The following is a 19,971-nucleotide window of genomic DNA, read 5'->3' on the forward strand; positions in this document are numbered from 1 at the left end:
CGAAATTACCATTTGCAGCACTGGCAATTGAATTAAAAAACTATCACGTGAATCAAAAACATAACTCAGTGTATGTACTTAACAGTAAATTAAAAGGGCATTAGTGTCGAATTAATGTTTCTTTTGTAGCGTGCATATATTCTGTTAAGTCAGCTGAGACCAGCCTGGGACTACGATGGACGGTAGACAGGTAACGTACAACATATCCCAATATCCTTTGCTCTCAGGAAAATCCCATCTCGCGAGAATATGGGTTCTTCTAAAGACAGTTTTTTCCTATAGTCTTGTTTTTGTTTTTATTTTGTTCACCGTTGAAACGTCGATAATTTGACGTCTACTTGCGAGTTAACATATTTTACGCAAGTCAGTCTGATTTATCAGAAGAGCTAGAACGTAATACGGAAGTTGATATCTTTTGTTCGCAGCTCTTTTTATCGCCAGAGATGGGAATGTTTCCATAGCGGAGGGAGCAAACGGTTTCCAGCTAACTGTCCAAAATAAACCTTCTTTTATCTTCATATAGCAGTCTTCAACAGCCATTTACACTTAAACATGGGTTCAATACTGAGTCGAAGGATTGCTGGAGTTGAAGACATCGATATTCAAGCCAATTCAGCGTACAGATATCCCCCAAAATCAGGTAAAATGTCACTTAAGTAAAATGTTAACAGACGTTAGCTTCATTACAAAGTGTAATATGGTTTGTATCTTACTATTCTTGTTGTCACTCATAGACCGTTACCTATTCTTTATGTTAAATTTTGTACTTTTACATCTCCAAAATTTGTTTTGTTTTTTTCTGTATGTCTCATGTTTTCTGCTTTTGAAATCTACTTTGGCAGTGTTTGACTATTATCTAATGTGTGTAACGTTAGAGAAAATATACTAATTTAATTTAATGTCAACTCTTTCTAGTGGCCACATCCATCCTAGATAATAATCTCCTTAATGTCTTTATTGCAGGAAATTATTTCACCAGTCATTTTTTCATGGGTGGAGAAAAGTTTGACACACCCCATCCAGAGGGATATCTTTTTGGGGAAAATATGGATTTGAATTTCCTTGGCAACAGACCTGTGCAGGTGACCAAATGAAACCTCCGCCTCAAATCTTTCAAGAGTCCGACACTTTGTCATCCTCACACATAGGTTTTTGTCCTATTTTCCACAGTTTCCCTATGTGACTCCAGCACCACATGAGCCTGTCAAGACGCTGAGGAGTTTGGTGAACATCAGGAAGGATTCTTTACGTCTTGTCAGGTTTATTGTGAATATAGTCTTGACTTGAAGGGGTTGCTGATGACGTCACAATGTAGACTATTTGCTGAAATAAGAGAGCCGTGACAACAAACCTTTGCTTTTCTAATTTTGCAGGTATAAGGATGATTCTGACAGCACACCAGAGGACACAGGCGATCCCAAGGTCCTTTACAGTGTTGAATTCTGCTTTGATACTGATGCCAGAGTGGCTATTACATTATACTGTCAAGCCTTTGAGGAGTTTGCCAATGGGATGGCAATGTAAGTTTCCACTGAGTAGTACATTGTGTAAAGTTTCTGCAGAATGATGCTAAATCAGCGAGTCTGTTGTGCTCACTTTTGTAGCCAAGTGAATTTCTTACAGGGAAAAAAAATTAGATGATTATGTAGAAACTTGAGTGTCTTGTGATTGATAGCCTCAGTTGCTTTAAAGTCCCATTTAAGCCATTTGATCCCAAATAAACATTGCCTAACCCGTTGGCATCTAGACAGCAGCTTTCTTGAAAACAGTGGCACTTGGTCTAAATTCAAAATCGTTTGATCCTTTGACCAATCTTTTTCTCAAAAATTATCCAAACATTTTGGGAAGTAGTACCATGTGTGAGCAAAGTCAGTACATTTTAATTCAATGCGATAACATTAACATTTTCGGGAAAAATAAAATAATCTCCGGGTCTCTCATCTCTGAAAACAACTTAAGGGTTAAGCGTTTTTACATTGGTCACCATGTTTGAAATGTACATTACTAGTACCTGATACCCTCAGTTATGCTCAGACTTGGTGATAATCACTACAATTTTCTTTTTAAAGATACAGCCCCAAGAGCCCTTCAATGGTGTCTGAGACGGTCCATTATAAGAGAGGGATTAATCAGCAATTTTGTCTGCCATCCTTCAAGATTGATTTCACCAAATGGAAGCCTGAAGAGGTGATTGTTTTTGTAGAGACTCATTTGCATCAGTACCATCTCATCAAGGCCTTTCTGCTGTATTGATTTTAAAAGAACTATGTTTTAAAAAACAAAAACAATTGTGAATAGTTAGGTGTGTCATGAATTTTTAGAATTAAACATTCATATTTATCTGTAGCTGAACTTTGATCTGGACAAAGGCGTTTTCCCTTTGGTGATCCAAGCAATAGTGGATGATGGAGATGGTTGGTGAAAAATGTTGATCATAAAATAAAATCAGTTATAATTATGTAATATCATTACTCACTGTTGTCTCTCATTTTATTTTCTGTTACAGATGTTACCGGGCATGCACATGTTCTTTTGGCAGCTTTTGAAAGGGTGTGTATTTCTTGGGATTTGTTTCCTGCTCAAGAATGTCAGCAGGTCTGAAAGCTCGCAAGCATTCGGTCATGTTTTATAATATTGAGTAAGTCATTAACCAGGCAGACTTTTATGGAGTCAGTTTGAGATTCATGAATCTCAACCCTGGACTCATGGAATTTTAAAATTGTGATTCTTCTTCAGGCCTTGAAAAAGTCATGTAAATGTATAAAATCTTGAAAGTCATGGTCAGAAGTTAATTGATCAAAAGGAGTTGTGGAACCCTGGAAAATGCTTTGTAGCCAATATAGAAAATAAAAGTCTGAATCAGCATAATTTACTTAGATTTATTGCATAGAACTAAAGTTCCCATAGTACATCATACAAAGTTTCAGACATTTTTATTAACACAGCATAGTTAGACTAAAATATGAAGAGCTGTTTAAAAGTAGTGCATTAATCTGTCTTCACAGATTTAAGAACTATAAACTTGTAAGAACTATTAACTTCTTTCGAAGAGATTTGATTCAACTTTGCTTAATTTTAATCACGTTGCTGATGTAAATATGATGTTAAATGTTGTCTAAGGTAATAAAACATTTTTTTTCCGAACAGTACTAATATTATTAATGGAAATATGCACAGATTTCTTAATTAGCATTCGCCCAATAAGATAAGATAAAAGGTTAATTTTGATCTCTCACTCTCTTGGTGCACAACTTTTTTTTTTCTTCTTTTTTTTTTCCTTGCCAGCTTGTTCTGTTGTTTTTATTATACTAATACTATATGTATTCCCTCATTTACAGCATGTTGATGGCAGTTTCTCAGTGAAGCCTTTGAAACAGAAGCAAATCGTAAGTATTTTGGCAGCTCATATTTCTAATTATTAAATGTAAGGGTGTGATATTTGTGCCTTGTAGCAACAGAACAATCTCACTTTCCAATATGTCTGTGTTTGTGGCTGTATGATTGTGGTTTTTAATTGGATCCCTCACTAAGCAGACAGATTGAAAGCTTTAATTCATTTACTCATTCATTCTTATCCACGCCACACTTGTGGAAGCAGTAATCAGGCCATGTCACTTCATGAAAAAGATAATGATCATTTTGATCGGTGATGTGGTGTTTCCCCAGCCAGTAATCTGCATTTCACTTGCATATCGCATGCTCATCTTTTAGGTGGACCGTGTGAGCTATCTGCTGCAGGAGATTTACGGCATTGAAAACCGGAACAATCTGGAGACAAAGGTAAATCATGTCTCTACGCCAGAGAATTTAGGGCAAATGAGGTGATGTGCCTGACTGGTTCCTGGTAATACAATATCCATCCTGCCATTTCCTGTGTCTGATTTCATGTACTATTTTACTATGTTTTCTTTTTTTCCTCTCTTCAGTCCACAGAGGATGAGAACAGTGACAACAGCAGTGAGTGTGTGGTTTGTTTATCAGACCTGCGTGACACACTGATTCTCCCTTGCAGGCACCTGTGTCTGTGCAATGCCTGTGCTGACACACTGCGTTACCAGGCCAACAACTGCCCTATCTGCAGACTGCGTAAGTGCTCATTAATCAATGCCTGAGCTTCCTTTATTGTTCCCCCATTATTATTCAGATTTGTTCCACTAAATGAGTCGAACCTTTAAAGTGGGTATGGCCATAAAGATAAAAGGCTGAGTGATTATTTTTTTAATCTGATATGGACTGATTTACCATTGTGCCTTTATTCCCCTTTTTATTGTTCTTTTTAGAGATGAATAGTCAGTCCCTAGAGCATCATTGATCTCGCATGCAGTGCAGATCATGTGACTGTTGAAGAACAGTGCCATCTGCTGGGGTCATGTAATAATGATTATTAGGTTTAGTATTATGGGGCTTTTCTTATGTGAAGTTATAGAGTGAGGAAAAGTTAAAAATAACACATACCCTTGTTATATAATTTAAGCAGAAACATGCTAATAAGAAACTATATATAACAGGACTGCTATGACTTGGCCAAGCTTTTGTGTACTTGTGTAAAGAATGTTGCTGCTCTATAGAACTTCTGCACTGAGAGAATGTGTACTGATTTTGCTTTAACCGTAAGACCAGCTGTGCAAATATTTACCCCCTTTTTGTAGCCAAATGAATCCGGTAACACTTAAGCATGTCTATGTGAAGATGCAGCACCTGTGTTTGTTTATGCACACTGCATTTGTGTCCTTTTTCCCCCCACATGACCTTCCTTTCTGCTGTCACTGCCCCAGCATTCAGAGCCCTGCTCCAGATCCGAGCCGTGAGGAAGAAAACAGCCGCCGCTCTTTCCCCGGTTTCCTTTAGCCCAGTGCTGTCCCAAAGCTCTGACCATACTGAGCATTCGGTAAAATTCACAATCATATTTCATCCTGTACTTGATGGATCCATTTTAACTGCGTTGCTACAGAAGTATTGATTTTGTGCGGTGGAATTTTGCTTCGCATTTGACTCCAGTACACGTGTTTTAGTTTTCAGTGGCACATAAACCAGTATATTGGACAAATTTGGTTTCCCTTTTCTTGGCATATGGCGACACTTAAACCACCGTTTAATTGTTTGGGGTCGGTAAGATTTTGGGGTTGGTAAGATGTTTTTTAAAAGAAGTCTCTTATGTTCACCAGGGGTCTCATTTATAAACGTGGCGTACGCACAAAACGGGGCTGAAAATGTGCGTACGCCACTTCCGACGCATAAGTTGTGATTTATAAAAACAAACTTGATGGGAAAATTTGCGCACCTGCACGCAAACTCTGACCCATGCGTACAAACGTTTTGGAGATGGAGCAGTTTGGTGACACCGATGGTGAGCTGGAGATAAGTGTCTTTTTGGTCACTTTTAGACAGAAAATCTAAAGAAAATTAAACATATACAGAAAGATAATACAAATATACTTTCACTCACCAAGCCTGTCACTTGAAGCAAATATCCATCCCTTCTTAAATGTCCGCGCCAGCGAGCGCGTTGGGCCGTTTAGTGAAACTAACGCAAATAACAGTTTAAATAAATAAAATAATGATTTAAACTATGTTTTACTTCTGATATAAACATTTAGATTAAATATGCCATTCAAATGAATGGAGTTAAACACTTAAACATTAAATCATTACTGAGAAGTTACAACATTTTTTTTATATTCAAATTCAATCAATAGAAATATTTGTTGTGGATGCGATGTTTTTGAACACTTATCCTCTGGCATGCTGTGTTTTAATGTTTTAACCACAGAGATAATTGCTTATCATGATAATACCAGATTGTCTGAGAAAATAGTTTCGTGCAAATAATGCCCAAGGCCTATCTGTTTCCATTAAAAATATAAATCAATTAAAAATACAATTCGGCCAGTGGAAAAGATTGAGAAAAACTTTCTCTGAAATGTATTTTACACTATTTGATTTATGTATTCAAAAACAAGGCAAGGATAGGCAACTACTTGATTTTTATTAATGTAATGTGTCTTGTACCGTTAAACGTTATCACATGGATGAATAATCATATGCAAATGATATGCAGATGAGGATCTGCATAGTAAAACTAGGCGTTGTAAGCTCCATATATGGTTATTTCGGGGAGGAGACGCATGTGCGCACAATCTTCCACTGACTGGGATTTATAAAGTGAATTCTGCGCAGGTTCTGGCGTACGAACGGTTTTATAAGTCTGAATATTTTTTTGCGTACGCCATTTTTGGCTTTCAGGCGCACGTACACTTTTAGTAAGGTTCCTACGCAGAGTTTTATAAATGAGACCCCAGGTCTGCATTTATTTGATCAGAAATACAGGAAAAACAGTTATATTGTGAAATGTTATTATAATTTAAAATAACTGTTTACTGTTTTAATATATTTTTAAAATGTAATATATTACTGATGGCAACGCTGAATTTTCAGCATAATCACTCCAGTCTTCAGTCACATGATCCTTCAGAAATCATTCTAATATGCTGATTTGCTGCTCAAAAACACTTATCAATGTTGGAAACATTTGTGCTGCTTAATATTTGTGTGCTTTTTCAGGATTCTTTGATTAATAGAAAGTACAACAGCATTAATTTGAAATAAAAATAAAATAAAATAAAATTGTCTTTACTATTGATCAACTTATTTAATGTACAATTTATATAATAAAAGTATTCATTTCTTAAATAAAATAAAAACTTACTGACCCCAAGCTGGTAGGTGAGGTGTATGTGGCCAGACAAACTTCACTCTTAGAAAAATGAAAGCACTAAATCATTTTAATTATGTATGGAAATAAGTCTGAAGTTCACTTTCTTATTGAATCTCAGAATGCCGACAACATCCCTCCCGGCTATGAGCCCATCTCCCTGCTTGAAGCCCTGAATGGGGTGCAACCCATGTCCCCTTCAATCCCATCAGCGCCTCTCTATGAGGAGATCCAGTTTTCGGGGGAGATGGGAGATCCCCTCAACCTGACTGGGCGGCAGCAAAACGCAGATCCCGCATCAATGAAGGGCAAAGGTAGCAAGTCACCAGATGGGTAAGTCACTATTGTGAAAATACTCTCTGAAAATGCTCAAGTAATTTTTTCTAGTGATACTATATGTGTGATGTTTCCAGGTCTACACGTTCTCCCTCGTCCCCCATACAGGAGGAGGAAGATGAGGAGAGAATGTCAGAACTCTCTGATACCCAGCCTCAGTCTGTTCTGCCTTGCAGTCTCAGTCCCACTGAGGTCAGACACTATCACTTCCTTACCTGCATTTGTTAAATGATGCCCTCTGACAAGCCAGTAAATGGTAACACTTTATTTTAAGGTGACGTACAGTAGTTACGCGTTACATGAACTAACGTATAGTAAGCAACTAACCCTAAACCAAGCCCTAACCCTACAGTAAGTACATGTCATGTAGTTAAGTAATATTACTCAGTGCTTTGTAATTACACTATAACAACATCACCTTAAAATAAAGTGTAAGCCATTGAGCTAATGGCTCTTATTCAATAGGAATGGCAAAGATGAACTACTATATTTTACGAACATAGTTTTCATACTCTTGGTATTAAAATGACCTGTCTGAGGGTCTGTGACATAAACACTGTACAATGGTTTCTTCAAAAATGTATTTCCTGCAAACATTTGTTGCGTATGTGTGTGACTTCAATGAGCTGATCATGGATTAGTTTTGCATAGATCTCTTGGTTTTATTTAACTGGTGACATCTGACTTATAAAGAAATGCAAACTAGTGTTGTGTTAGTATATCATTTCCCATAAACTATACAAACTGCTCATTTATTTTATTTCCTAAAAGGCCACAGCAGAGGGTGTGTCCACCAATCCTGGTTTCCCAAATTCAGGTAAGCAAACACCATGTGCAAATCTGTATTAAAATGAAGCATTTCATGTCAGTACTGCAAGCGCTCAAATAACATGGGCAACGGTAATGCGACAATACAAATAAAATATATAATATATACTGTATGATATAAAATATATAATATGAACATTCTGACTGAGGCTTGTCAGGCTTTGGTGTTAATCATGTCATGCTGGCAGGTTCAGACAGCAGATCACTGGGGGTGTCTGTGAGTGAAATTCTACAGGACTGCCACAGTGAGCGCAGCAGCCTGAGCCGGACAGAAAGTGACCCCTCAGCAGATCTGGCTCTGCCTGGTGAGCCAATAACACACACTCCGTACTCCACAATCCTCATTGACACTCTGAGTTAGTCTGCCAAAACTCATATTATAGGAATAGTTCCTTGAGTCCACTTTCATGCTCTGATAAACCCTTGTAGTGTTGACTTTGTGAAAATGCAAAAGAGCAAAGTTGGAGAAGCAGGTTTTTTTAGCATGCTTGGCAGAACTAATGCTGTGCTGTGTGAACCTTCTCTATTATTGCTGCTGCTTTGCCCAGCAATTTTTACCCAGTAAAGCATCTCTTGAAATGCATTTTTACTGTTCTCTTACAGGATCAGTTCATCATATTATCATAATAAACATCATGTACATAATTCACCTGCTATATTGCTTAATCTACCCGATTTTGTCATATTAACAGAAAAATATACCGGGATAACCTGGCTTCTCTTAAGACTCCCCTGCTTCAGAGCGGTCATAGTTAATGATATGCTAAAGCCTTTCCGCACATTGACGTGAGAGGTTACAAGGTAGATTGTGACGTCAGAAACACCAGCGATTTCAAACCGTGTTTTTACAGTGGAGGAAATAATTATTTGATCCCCTGCTGATTTTGTAAGTTCGCCCACTTTCAAAGAAATGAAGGGTCTATAATTTTTATGGTAGGTTTATTTTCATGGATAGAGACAGAATATCAACCAAAAAATCCAGAAAACACATTATATAAAGGTTATAAATTGATTTGAATTTCAGTGAGTGAAATAAGTATTTGATCCCCAAGCAAAACATGCCTTAGTACTTGTGGAGTACCACTCCTCTTTACAGATGCTCTCTAAATCCTTAAGTTTTCTTGGCTGTCTTCCTGTACCCTTAGCAGAGAAACAGCCTCAGAGCATAATGTTTCCACTTCCGTGCTTGACTGTAAGGATGGTGTTCTTGGGGTCATAGTCAGCATTTCTCTTCCTTCAAACATGACGAGTTGAGTTGATGCCATAGAGCTTGTTTTTGGTCTCATCTGACCACAGCACTTTCTCCCAAGCCTTCTCTGAATCATTAGATGTTCATTGGCAAACTTCAGACAGGCTTGTACATGTGCAGGGGGACCAGCATTAACAAGCTCTTCCCGTGTAGTTCTGGGCTGATCTCTCACCTTTCTCATGATAATCCTTACCTCATGAGGTGAGATCTTGCATGGAGCTACAGACGCTATGAGGGCGATTGATTTTTCATTTAGTATTTTCTCCATTTCTGAATAATCACACCAACAAGTCTCCTTCTCTCCAAGCTTCTTGCTTGTCTTGTAGCTCATTCCAGCCTCGTGAAGATCTACAATCTGGTCCCTGATGTCCTTTGACAGCTCTTTGGTGTTGAACATGGTGGTGGAGAGGTTGGAATGGAAGATACAGATTCTGTGGACAGGTGTCCACTGACATTAGGACATTAGGAGTACTTTCTTAAAGTGACGGGGCTAATATGTGTTCCACATGGGTACATAACCAATCTGTGGGAGGCAGAATTCTTGCTGGTTGCTTGGGGATCAAATACTTATTTCACTCAATCAAATGCTAATCAATTTACAACCTTTATATAATGTGTTTGGTTGATTATTCTGTCTCTATCCATTAAAATAAACCTACCATAAAAATTATAGACCCTTAATTTCTTTGTAAGTGGGCGAACTTACAAAATCAGCAAGGGATCAAATAATTATTTCCCCCACTGTAGATCACTGCAGTTTTAAAGAGAAAATACTCCGAATTAAAAACACCACATAGACGTATAAAAAACATTAAAAACTTGATTTTCGCCACAGGGGGATTTTAAGATGTACTCAATATGGTTGTAAATATTTCCTCTGACTATTTGTGATTCTTGATGTAAAATCATGAAATCTGAAATGTTATCAGTTAAATTATTTTTTAATTTAAAATAAATTGTTTAAAAATATGTTTCATACACAAATGTAACTGGAGGGGTAATTAACCACATAATGGAATATTATTTGTAACATAGAACGCAGTGTTTGCATTTTCAATAAGAATGAATCATTTTTGATTATTATTTTAGTATTTGAATTTAATTGTAGTCCTTTAAACCACATTAAGTTAGCTTTGAAATTTTCTTCTTAAAGGGTTAGTTCACCCAAAAATAAAAATTCTGTCAGTAATTACTCACCCTCATGTTGTTCCAACCCCATAAGATTTTCGTTCATCTTCGGAACACAAATTAAGATATTTTTGATGAAATCTGAGAGCTGGCTCACTCCTCCATAGGCTTCTATGTAATTTCATTCTGCCGGCCCAGAAAAGTTAGTAAAGACATTGTTAAAATAGTCCAAGTGACTACGGTGGCTCAACCTTAAGTTTATCAAGTGACGAAAATACTTTTTGTGCGCAAATAACAACTTTATTCAACTATTCATTTTCTTCTGTGTGGGCCTCTGAGTGAGTTCACGAGAGCGCCACGACGCATGCGCGAGAACTGAGAAGATGGCGCTCACGATCATTTGATGGGAAAGTGTGAAAGGTAAGCCATTCATTTTGTGGCACTGGTAAGGCACTTTTACGTTTTCTCGTTGTTTTCTCACGATTCGGACATCCAGGAAATGCACACTTTAGAACCATTTTAAACACTACATTGAGACCCATCTGTGTCATCTACTCAGTTCTCGCGCAAAGTATTCTCGTCGCTTGATAAACTTAAGGTTGAGCCACTGTAGTCACTTGGACTATTTTAACAATGTCTTTACTAACATTTCTGGGATGGCAGATATCAATTACCCAGCAGCCTATGAAGGAGTGAGCCAGCTCTCAGATTTCATCAAAAATATCTTAATTTGTGTTGTGAAGATGAACGAAAGTCTTACGGGGTTGGAACAACATGAGGTTGGGTAATTACTGACAGAATTTTCATGTTTGGGTGAACTAACCCTTTAAGGCATCACTTTTCATGATACCCCTAGTAATTTTACATGTAATGAAGAAGAATATCTCTGGTGCTATGGAAGTCCATTTTTACCACATAAGGAAAAAGCACCTTTAGTAAATCATAACTATAACATAAACAGTCATAATTATGAAATAAAATATCTAAATCATGAAATTCTAAGTCATCATTATGAGAAGTTAAAATTAAGTTATGATATAATGGAAATTATTACTGAAGTTGAAAGGTAAATTGACAGTCAATTATGACAAAAAATTGTCATCGTTGACTTTTTATATCATTAATTTAGACTTTCTATCTCAAAAATCTCACAATTACTTAATATCTCATAATTTAGACTTTTCATGTCATAATTATGATTTACCAAAGCATGATTTCTTTACCCCTTTATGTGGCATAAACGGGCTTCCGTACTTATACTGTGTGTCTGCATGTCTAATGCTGTGCTGTCTCTTAACTCTCTCTCTTTCTTACTCTAACTCGGCTTTGCTCTTAACGCACATAGCGTCTGAGTCATGGTCCACTGCTGTAGAGGAATGTTGACTCTGGTAGGTCATCAATGAATAATTCACTGTTGTTTTCCTTTTTTTTTCTTCTGCCAGTCACTTTGTAAGAGTCAGTTCATAAGCTATTCATAAGTCACATTTAGAAAAGTTTGGACACACCTTTCATACTTTACTTTTGCACATTTTAGAATAATAGTAGACTCAATAAAACCATGAAATAGCACATGGATCTATGTAGACATGGTTTTGTAAGGGTGTGTTTACACTTGCCGCAATTGTTCTGTTAGTGCGGTTCATTTGACCCCTGAAAAGATGGGTCTCAGTCCAGTTTCAAACAAACTCTAGAGCGGTTCGACTGAAATATGAACAGAACACGGACCAAAGACAGAATGCTCGAGCACACACCTGTTTTTTGTCATTATAGTCACAATGTTGCCCATCACAGTTCAGTACAGGCATCAGAACCACGTCTCCTCGCTCCAGATCTTCTTGCAGGAAATCCTACCGCTGGTTTGACCTCTTTATGTTTTCTAAGCTCTTCGTGAGTCCTCAGCTGGTAAAAATACCATCATATGTACGCACATTCATTAACGCACACAGCACACAGCATTGTCTTGGATGTACGTTAAGTTCTGTCGCAAAATATCATAAAGCCATTTTATTTTTGTTCATTTGTTTTGTATCTTAAGGTTCGGTTAGGTTTCTTTTTTGTTCCGGATCAAGAGAACCGAACTACAAGTGTGAACACACCCTAAGTGTCTATCTATTAAACACACTTCTACACAATCTGGCCCAACTCATCCCTTTTAAATCAGTTGTAATTAAAGTTGTAAAGAACTCATTTGTACCTATAAAACTAATTTCAACCGTAAGCACTTTTAAAATCAAAAGGTTTTCATGAGAAAAATAAATGTAATCAAGTGTTTCCAAAAGATGCTCTGCTCATTCTCACGCCTCCTGTCTTCACCCTTCCTCAGGGTCATCAGAGTCCATAGAAAGCCTGAAGAGTCAGAGCACCAGCAGCTCCAGTCAGCCTCTGCTCTGCCTCCCCAGCACCCTCCGCATGGAAGATGAGCGTCTCGCTTCATAAACACCCCTGCTGTGCCAGTTTCATCAACCCGCTGTCTCTATCTCCTCTACGCTATTCAATCTGTTCCCAATCCAACACCAATTCAGACGATTACTTCTTATCACTATCAAAGTCTTATGTTGAAGAGTCCAAGACATTTCTCTGTGAAGTAGAAACATTACACAGGAGTTTAACGCACTAGCTTCTAGAAAACTTTATAAAGAAAAGACGTTTATAGGGCCGTCATAGCTTTTGCTGTGAGAGTACAACACTTTTGAATGGTTCAATTTCCTTTAATGGATACCGAGCTTTCTTGAAGTATGCAGCTTCATGGTGTTTTATGATTGTGTACTTGATACGTTTTTATTGTTTTCTGTAATCAGCAAATGAACACTAAGTGCATCAGATTGCAGTCTGATACTGACGCATAGTATGATCAGTTAACCCAGTTGAAGTAATCATCTATGTCTGTATCTTATATATTTGTTTTGTGCCTTACAGTACTGTGTTGGCTGTCCCTTCGTCCTCCCGTTGAAACATACAAGTGGGCAGCTGTAGCACTTTTTGAAGCTTTAATGAGTAGTTTATAGAGGGATCTGCCATCATTTACAGTGACATATCTGATGCTTTTTAGTGAATTCACTGCTGCTTATCTATGTGAGGCACCTTTAAAAGATATGTATATTTGTATGTAGTCAAATCGTTTTATCATAAAGTGTTGTGCATTAATACGAGTCACTGTGGTTATTTTAAGGTATAAATTATGATTTTTTTCATGATCCTGCTGTTCTGGCACAAACCCTAATTCCAGTAGCTACATCCAAGAAATATTAAAAATGAAGCAAAGCTTAATTACTAATTAGGCAGTTAGATAGATGGATGGATAGATAGATGAATAGCTAAGCTTGTTGTATTGTAGAGACCATGTTTAGCCAGATGATGGCAGTGTATTCACTATTAGTAATACACTCGCTCATTTAATCAGGCGAAACGGCATTTAGTGTAGTTTCTCCTGACACCTAAAGTTTTTTAGGTGTATTTATACCCAAATACAGCGCCCAACTTTGTGTAGGCGTGCTGAGAAAACGGTTCTATGACAATGTGGTATGTAAGCTGGACTTTGTGAAGAGAGGGCAGGTCTCAGGCGGGATGAGTGGCGCGCTCCTTTCGTTGCGCGTCACTGTTTTCATCTGTGCGCCTTTCTACTACTCTTGGCGCGCGCGTATATAATATAACCAACGACTTTTTAACGACTTTAACCCTGGCATGGAGAAATGTTAAGAGGAAAATTGAGTTCGCGATAAAACAAACAGATTAAAAAAAGAATAAAGGCGATAATAGTAGATAGAATGCAAAAACAGTTATAAATGTACCAGTTCAGACTGAGGCTACATTTTAATCGAGAGACATTTAGCAATTCACAAGGTTTAAAATCACAATGATTTAATAAATTATCACCTGTCAAAACAAAAAAAAAAAAAAAAAATCAATAAATGATCACCTGTCACATTTCGCGCGGATCTGTGGTTGAATACACTCCTCGCGCAGGAACAATGACATGTTCAACTCTGGAGGTCTCAGCCAATCAGAGGGCGTCAACATTTAAAGGGCTATTAAGAATCAGGCAAAACGGCGGAGTGCAAAGCCCGCATCTCATTTCTATCGTATTCATTCGCTTACGAGACACTAAATTTGATCCTACATGGCTTTTTCTCAGACAGGATTGAAATGCTGCTTTTCGCAGTAGATATCAGGACATGTAGCAGCTACGATTTTGTGGATGCGTTCGTTTATCTGCTGCACTTGTTGCTCTAAGTCTAAGGCAAACAGGCGGAATCTAACGGACTGAGAGATAGGCTATTCATTCACCGTTACAGACCGACGAAGTCTACGTGTTTTCATTTCGCAGGTAGGCATTTCATTTGAGGGATTTAATTGGCCTAACCCTGTGGTGGATTATACCGTTATAAAAAAATACACTTTTTTCTGTTACATTTTTATCAGCCGTTATTTTTGAATTCTCAAGCAACGTCTTCGAAACACCAAATAAAGTCGCGTCCACTATGCCAGTGTTAATGAGTCCTGAGATGGCGAATAAATTCAAAGAGAGATGGATGATGCTTCATCCGGAGGACCAGGACAATGTCAGCGGCTCTGTTCACTTTGACGACAGTCTCACCAGTCTGCACTGGCTGCAGAACTTCTCCATCCTCAGTGCCAACTTCGAGAGGACTCCCAGCTCCGGCTGCCACCCGCAACACCTCTGCTACCACAAAAACCAGCTGGGGGGCACCGACTCGCCCTCCAGCCCTCCTGCAGGAGATACCGCCGCCACAGGGATGCCTCAAACACCTGGGAATCCCACAACGTCCTGCAGCAGTTTGGCGAATTCATACACGCACCAGCAAGCGGGACACTACATAACGGCGCAAACAAATCCTTCGGAGGAGATCGACTACAAAACAAACCGCCACGTGAAGCCACCTTATTCATATGCCACTCTGATTTGCATGGCAATGCAAGCTAGTAACAAAACCAAAATCACCCTGTCAGCCATTTACAGCTGGATCACTGAGAATTTCTGCTACTACAGATACGCGGAGCCAAGTTGGCAGGTAATTTCACCGATCGTTCATTTATCTTTGAGAATCACTTGATGTTTTTTTTCTGCATTGAAATTCAGTATCTTTAGATTTTCACAGGAGAGATAGAAAATGGTCTCTTTTTTTGTGCAAACAGGTGCACCTCTTACATTCAGGGGGGTGGGGGGGATACTATTGAAGTCAGTGGGGTCCATCAACTCTTTGGTTACTGACATTCTTCAAAATATCTCCCTTTTGTGTTCAGCAGAGGAAAGAAATTCATACAGGTTTGGAACAACTTGAGGCTGAGTAAAGGATGACTGAATTTTCATTTTTGGGTGAACGGTCCCTTTAACGGTCCCATAACGATTATTTTAGTAGCCTATGAGTGCCATTCTTTGTATTAAAATCTGAAATAATCTTTTTCAGACTATTGTTAAATAAGATTTTCAGATTTTAACAGACAACAAATCAGAAAGTAATTGAATAGCTCCTCTTTAAAGAAGTGTTTACTTTTTAAACTTTTTTGGAATCAAACAAAACGGTTCAGTGAGGGAGTCGAATTAATCCACTATAACCGCTCTGACCAATTCATTCAATTTCAAGGTTTTTGATTCATTAAAAAGTAACGACTCATAAGAGTCATTTGTTAGGGAATGAGAATACACTCAGCTCTGTAGCCTATTTTTCTGATTCTCACTAAAAAGAACAAGCTCACAAAAGTCATTCTTTTGGTAATCGTCCCTCACATGCTGTGTCTAATACACCCAAAAGGACCAATTCATAAGAGTCATTCGTTCGAGAATCAAATTAACATTATTAGCTGGTGTCTGTCAACCATAGTCTGTCAATACAGCACTATCAAAACATTAAACCAAATAGCAAATAGCCAGACCTGTGCACTCATCTGAGATGTGTTAAGGAAGGGTGACTAATGATGAAAGCTGAGACCACTGTACCCAAAAGCATAGGTTTCCTGAGGCCTTCTTCCATAATGAGGGATCCTTAAGGGAGCCACTGATCATGTGAATCTAGGCGTGCTGCATTACTAGAGAGCCTTATTCACAGCATTTCTTCTCCTGTACACACAATATTCCCCTCCCCCCTTTGTCTCTGTCACATACACACACACACACACACACACACACACAGTGAGCCAATGAAACAGGACACCTCTACCTGTTGCACAATGGGATTTTATAGGAGCCTTTTTTTACGCGTTGTCTTCTTCTGCCTCTGGAAGTTATTGCATTTATGTTCTACATTCTAATCTAAACCATAATGTTGCTCTATATTCAAACAGCTTAATTTAATTTGCATAAAAATAATGTTTTATAGTGCACATGAAATAATTACCAAAGGATAAACTAAGAATAATTATTTATACGTAGCAAGTCACTTATGTCACGATTCGTTTCAAATCACAGTACTGATCTCACAATGCAATATTCTCTCAAAACTTTTAACAAAAGAGTTAAAACGGTCGTTTTTTAAAATTATTACTTCTGAGATGATAAACAGTTAACAAAAAGCTAAAATTTAATTTGGTATTACATCAGGAATGGACTTGAATAAGTTGGTGCTTGCATTTTTGATGTTCCATTACCAAATCTGATGCTAAATTAAATGTCTAAAATTTATTTTTGGGCGAACATACGCAATTGATATGATTGCCATCCATGATACACATTGGTTATGAAAAAAAAAACATGGTTATTATAGTTAAACTGTGGTAACCACAAATTAACCATGGTTTTGCTGATCTTACCATAGTTTAACCATGGTATTTGTGGTAAAACTGTGGTTATACAAATGGTAATCAATTAGCCAAAAACAAAACAAAACATGGTTACTACTTTTATAATAAAGCCATGATTAATTTTCACAAGGGATTGTTGCAATTCTTTTATTGTGATATATTGTGACGTGATATATTGTTAAACCTATAAATAAATATTAAAAACTTGCTGATTTTTCTCCTTTCTTTCAGAATTCAATCCGCCATAACTTGTCCCTAAACAAGTGCTTCATGAAAGTGCCCAGGCAGAAAGACGAGCCAGGAAAAGGAGGCTTTTGGCAAATCGACCCGCAGTACGCTGACATGTTTGTCAATGGCGTTTTCAAACGGCGGCGAATGCCTGCCACAAACTTCAATACCCAGAGACAGAGCAAAATGTTATCCTCTCCCAGCTCCTCGTACGGCTCTCAGTGCAACCAGACTGGCCAACAAATGGGAATGGGCCACTTCCAAGGACCTGTCCCGGGAAACAAACGCAAGCAAGTCTTCTCCAAACGAGGCAGCAAGCTGGCCAGAGTCTCCAAAAGCCCTCTGTTAACCACCGACATCAAAACCTCAGACATACTGAGAGGAGATTTTGACCTGGCGTCTGTTTTCGACGATGTGCTTAGTGGGAACGACAGCACGTTTGAAGATTTGGATATCAACACAGCGCTGAGCTCTCTGGGGTGCGAGATGGAGCTATCTTCACAGAACCAGCACGGGTCTGTTTACAGCAATGAGGACGAGCAGGCCTGTGCTTACCTAGAGGCGAACGGCATGATGGGATGCAACATGGAGGACTTTCACCAACAGCACCAGCAGCAAGTACAGGTCCATCCGCAATATTACGAGGGAATGTTCTCAGATCAGGTTCACCAGCATCAGCAGCACCCCTGGGAGATTAAAGAGGAAGTCCAAGTCATCCCAATTTCCCTGGATCATGGCTATGGGCTTTGTGAGGGATTCTTCTCTGAGATGCAGCTCTGGGAAAGAGCAGAGTCATATCTGTGAACATGTCTTTGCTGGTCTGAAGACCTACTGACTTTTGTTTTGCTACATTAGCATAATGAAATACCGAGGATGTGGAAGGTTATATGTAATTGTTTCTTTGTACTTCTTTTGCATTTTTAAGAACCTATTCTGATTCATTTATAATTACCCTTGATCTTTGAATTCTTTTTTTTTTTTTTTTTTTTTTTTGATGATTAAATATTGCTGTGGGACAAATAGTTATTTAGGATAGTGGCATTTTGTTCCTGTATTGATTAATCAATCTAATATATTCATTTTAGTTTACTTGATATTTTAGGCAATGTTATGCTTTATATTAGTCTAACAGAAAATACAAATACATATAAATCACATATTTGTGGGAAAAGGGATGCAACCAGCCAAAGTGCTTCGCAAAATCATTTCAAGAGAGGAAAAAAAAGGCACAAGCACTTTGAAACATTAGCTCAGTCTGTTGCCCAGTGACTTAGCCTCATAATTTATTTTCTCTCTTTTATGCTGATATTCTACAAAAGTACAAATTGTCCCACAAAAGCTCTTCAATGTTTCAGAATGTAATGTAATTAGTCTAAGATTTACTATGGATTGTGGGTGGCAATCTCACGAGGCAATGACTGTTCTAGAAGTGTACTTGTATCGATTCTTTGAGAAATGGACTAAAACATGCAACATGAAACAAAATATATTCTGTTCTTGAATAAAAAGATCAATCTGTACAACTTTTTTTCAGGCTATTGCTATTGATTTGTATATGTTGAATTATTCATATACAATTAATAATACATGCACATTGTTTCTTTAGCATTCATGTTTGCATTTTTCAAATTAGAATAACTATTTCATTAAACATTCCATATAGGCTACAAATAAGTTACTGATCAACAGTATAAAGCCATTTATGAAAACAATAAGCATTCTCTATGTTCAAACTTATTTCCAGTCATTGAAAATTCTACCTTAGTATTGATCTATAAATTGATCAATTTCTCAGAATTATTTGATAAATATAACTGCTAAAGTTTTTAGTTTACATTTAGTACTAAAACACACAGTGTTTGTGTTCTCTATGATTTAGCCGATCCATTTCAAAGTAAAGATTTCCTAATGATTTCCCATTGACTTCGCTCGCTGGATATTATTGTAGTCAGACTGTATTTTGATTCTGGTTTTTACTCATATTTTCCTAAAAATGTCTAATTAAAAACTGCTTTCACACCACATACACTTAAACAGGCATCAATCTTATCCATGACCCTTTTCATGTGGCTATTTGTGATTTATTGTCAGAGTGGTTTGATTATTGACAGGAAAATACAGTAAAACATGCCCAGACTGGCCTGCATTTCTCAAATTGAAGTCCGTTTCACTTAAACAAATAACTGTAATACTGTTTAGCTTCACAACAGATGTTTGCCAACTGATCTTTACTCTCCAAATTTACCTTTACTACATCAGCATGAGGTGTGAAAGAACGTCAAGCATTGAACAACATCTGAATTGACAATCAGTGGTATATTACCATGTGTACGTATGTCTATATCTATACATATATTGACAAATGTTGACAATGGTTTAGTATAGTTTATAGTATAGATTATAGTTTGTATTTGCATTGTCCCTTGTTTTAAAGGAGTTTCGATCGTGCTCAGATGGAGCAGTCAGAGAAGGACAGGAACTTATTCAGCACAAAAACATTATTTATACATTGTTCATGGGAGGCTTTTTTTCTGAAACATTTTAGCTGGACATTCATCTGACATTTTTTAAATGATATGTTTCAGATTGTTCAAAGAACACTCAGAAGTAACGTTCATATAACGTTTGCAAAATTATCAAATGGAATGTTTCATTAACATTCGCACAACCAAGAAAAGAACATATTTTGTTAGCTGAGTTTTAATCAGTAGTGTTTTACTTTCTTTCGAGTTAA

General features: G+C 37.6%; 2 protein-coding genes across 3 annotated transcripts; both read left to right on the top strand.

Annotated features, from left to right (window-relative positions):
• Positions 1 to 241: 241 nt before the first annotated feature.
• mgrn1a (mahogunin, ring finger 1a) lies at positions 242 to 13,397 on the top strand. Of its 2 annotated transcripts, XM_084134682.1 has the most exons (17): positions 242 to 640; positions 964 to 1,082; positions 1,171 to 1,259; positions 1,374 to 1,520; positions 2,070 to 2,187; positions 2,348 to 2,414; positions 2,507 to 2,550; positions 3,339 to 3,386; positions 3,712 to 3,780; positions 3,927 to 4,086; positions 4,776 to 4,888; positions 6,834 to 7,045; positions 7,126 to 7,240; positions 7,820 to 7,865; positions 8,065 to 8,181; positions 11,599 to 11,641; positions 12,577 to 13,397. In XM_084134682.1, the coding sequence occupies exons 1-16, from the start codon at positions 553 to 555 to the stop codon at positions 11,634 to 11,636; spliced, it is 1,590 nt and encodes a 529-aa protein (XP_083990808.1). In that variant the 5' UTR covers positions 242 to 552; the 3' UTR covers positions 11,637 to 11,641; positions 12,577 to 13,397. The 2 variants fall into 2 exon arrangements, with proteins under 2 accessions (XP_083990808.1, XP_083990807.1); XM_084134681.1 differs by lacking the exon at positions 11,599 to 11,641.
• Positions 13,398 to 14,610: 1,213 nt separating this feature from the next.
• foxj1b (forkhead box J1b) lies at positions 14,611 to 18,762 on the top strand. Its single transcript, XM_084135726.1, has 2 exons — positions 14,611 to 15,283; positions 17,241 to 18,762. The coding sequence occupies exons 1-2, from the start codon at positions 14,732 to 14,734 to the stop codon at positions 18,039 to 18,041; spliced, it is 1,353 nt and encodes a 450-aa protein (XP_083991852.1). The 5' UTR covers positions 14,611 to 14,731; the 3' UTR covers positions 18,042 to 18,762.
• The last annotated feature ends 1,209 nt before the right edge of the window (positions 18,763 to 19,971 follow it).

This window comes from Abramis brama (assembly GCF_963993115.1).
Source record: "Abramis brama genome assembly, chromosome: 14".
Lineage (NCBI taxonomy): Eukaryota > Metazoa > Chordata > Actinopteri > Cypriniformes > Leuciscidae > Abramis > Abramis brama.

Bases quoted from the DNA above. Each gene is read 5' to 3' on its own strand.
- mgrn1a (XM_084134681.1), top strand. From the start codon at position 553: ATGGGTTCAATACTGAGTCGAAGGATTGCTGGAGTTGAAGACATCGAT. The intron at 2,188-2,347 runs GTGATTGTTTTT...ATTTATCTGTAG, and splicing joins CCAAATGGAAGCCTGAAGAG to CTGAACTTTGATCTGGACAA. The intron at 2,415-2,506 runs GTTGGTGAAAAA...TTTCTGTTACAG, and splicing joins AATAGTGGATGATGGAGATG to ATGTTACCGGGCATGCACAT.
- foxj1b (XM_084135726.1), top strand. From the start codon at position 14,732: ATGCCAGTGTTAATGAGTCCTGAGATGGCGAATAAATTCAAAGAGAGA. The intron at 15,284-17,240 runs GTAATTTCACCG...CCTTTCTTTCAG, and splicing joins ACGCGGAGCCAAGTTGGCAG to AATTCAATCCGCCATAACTT.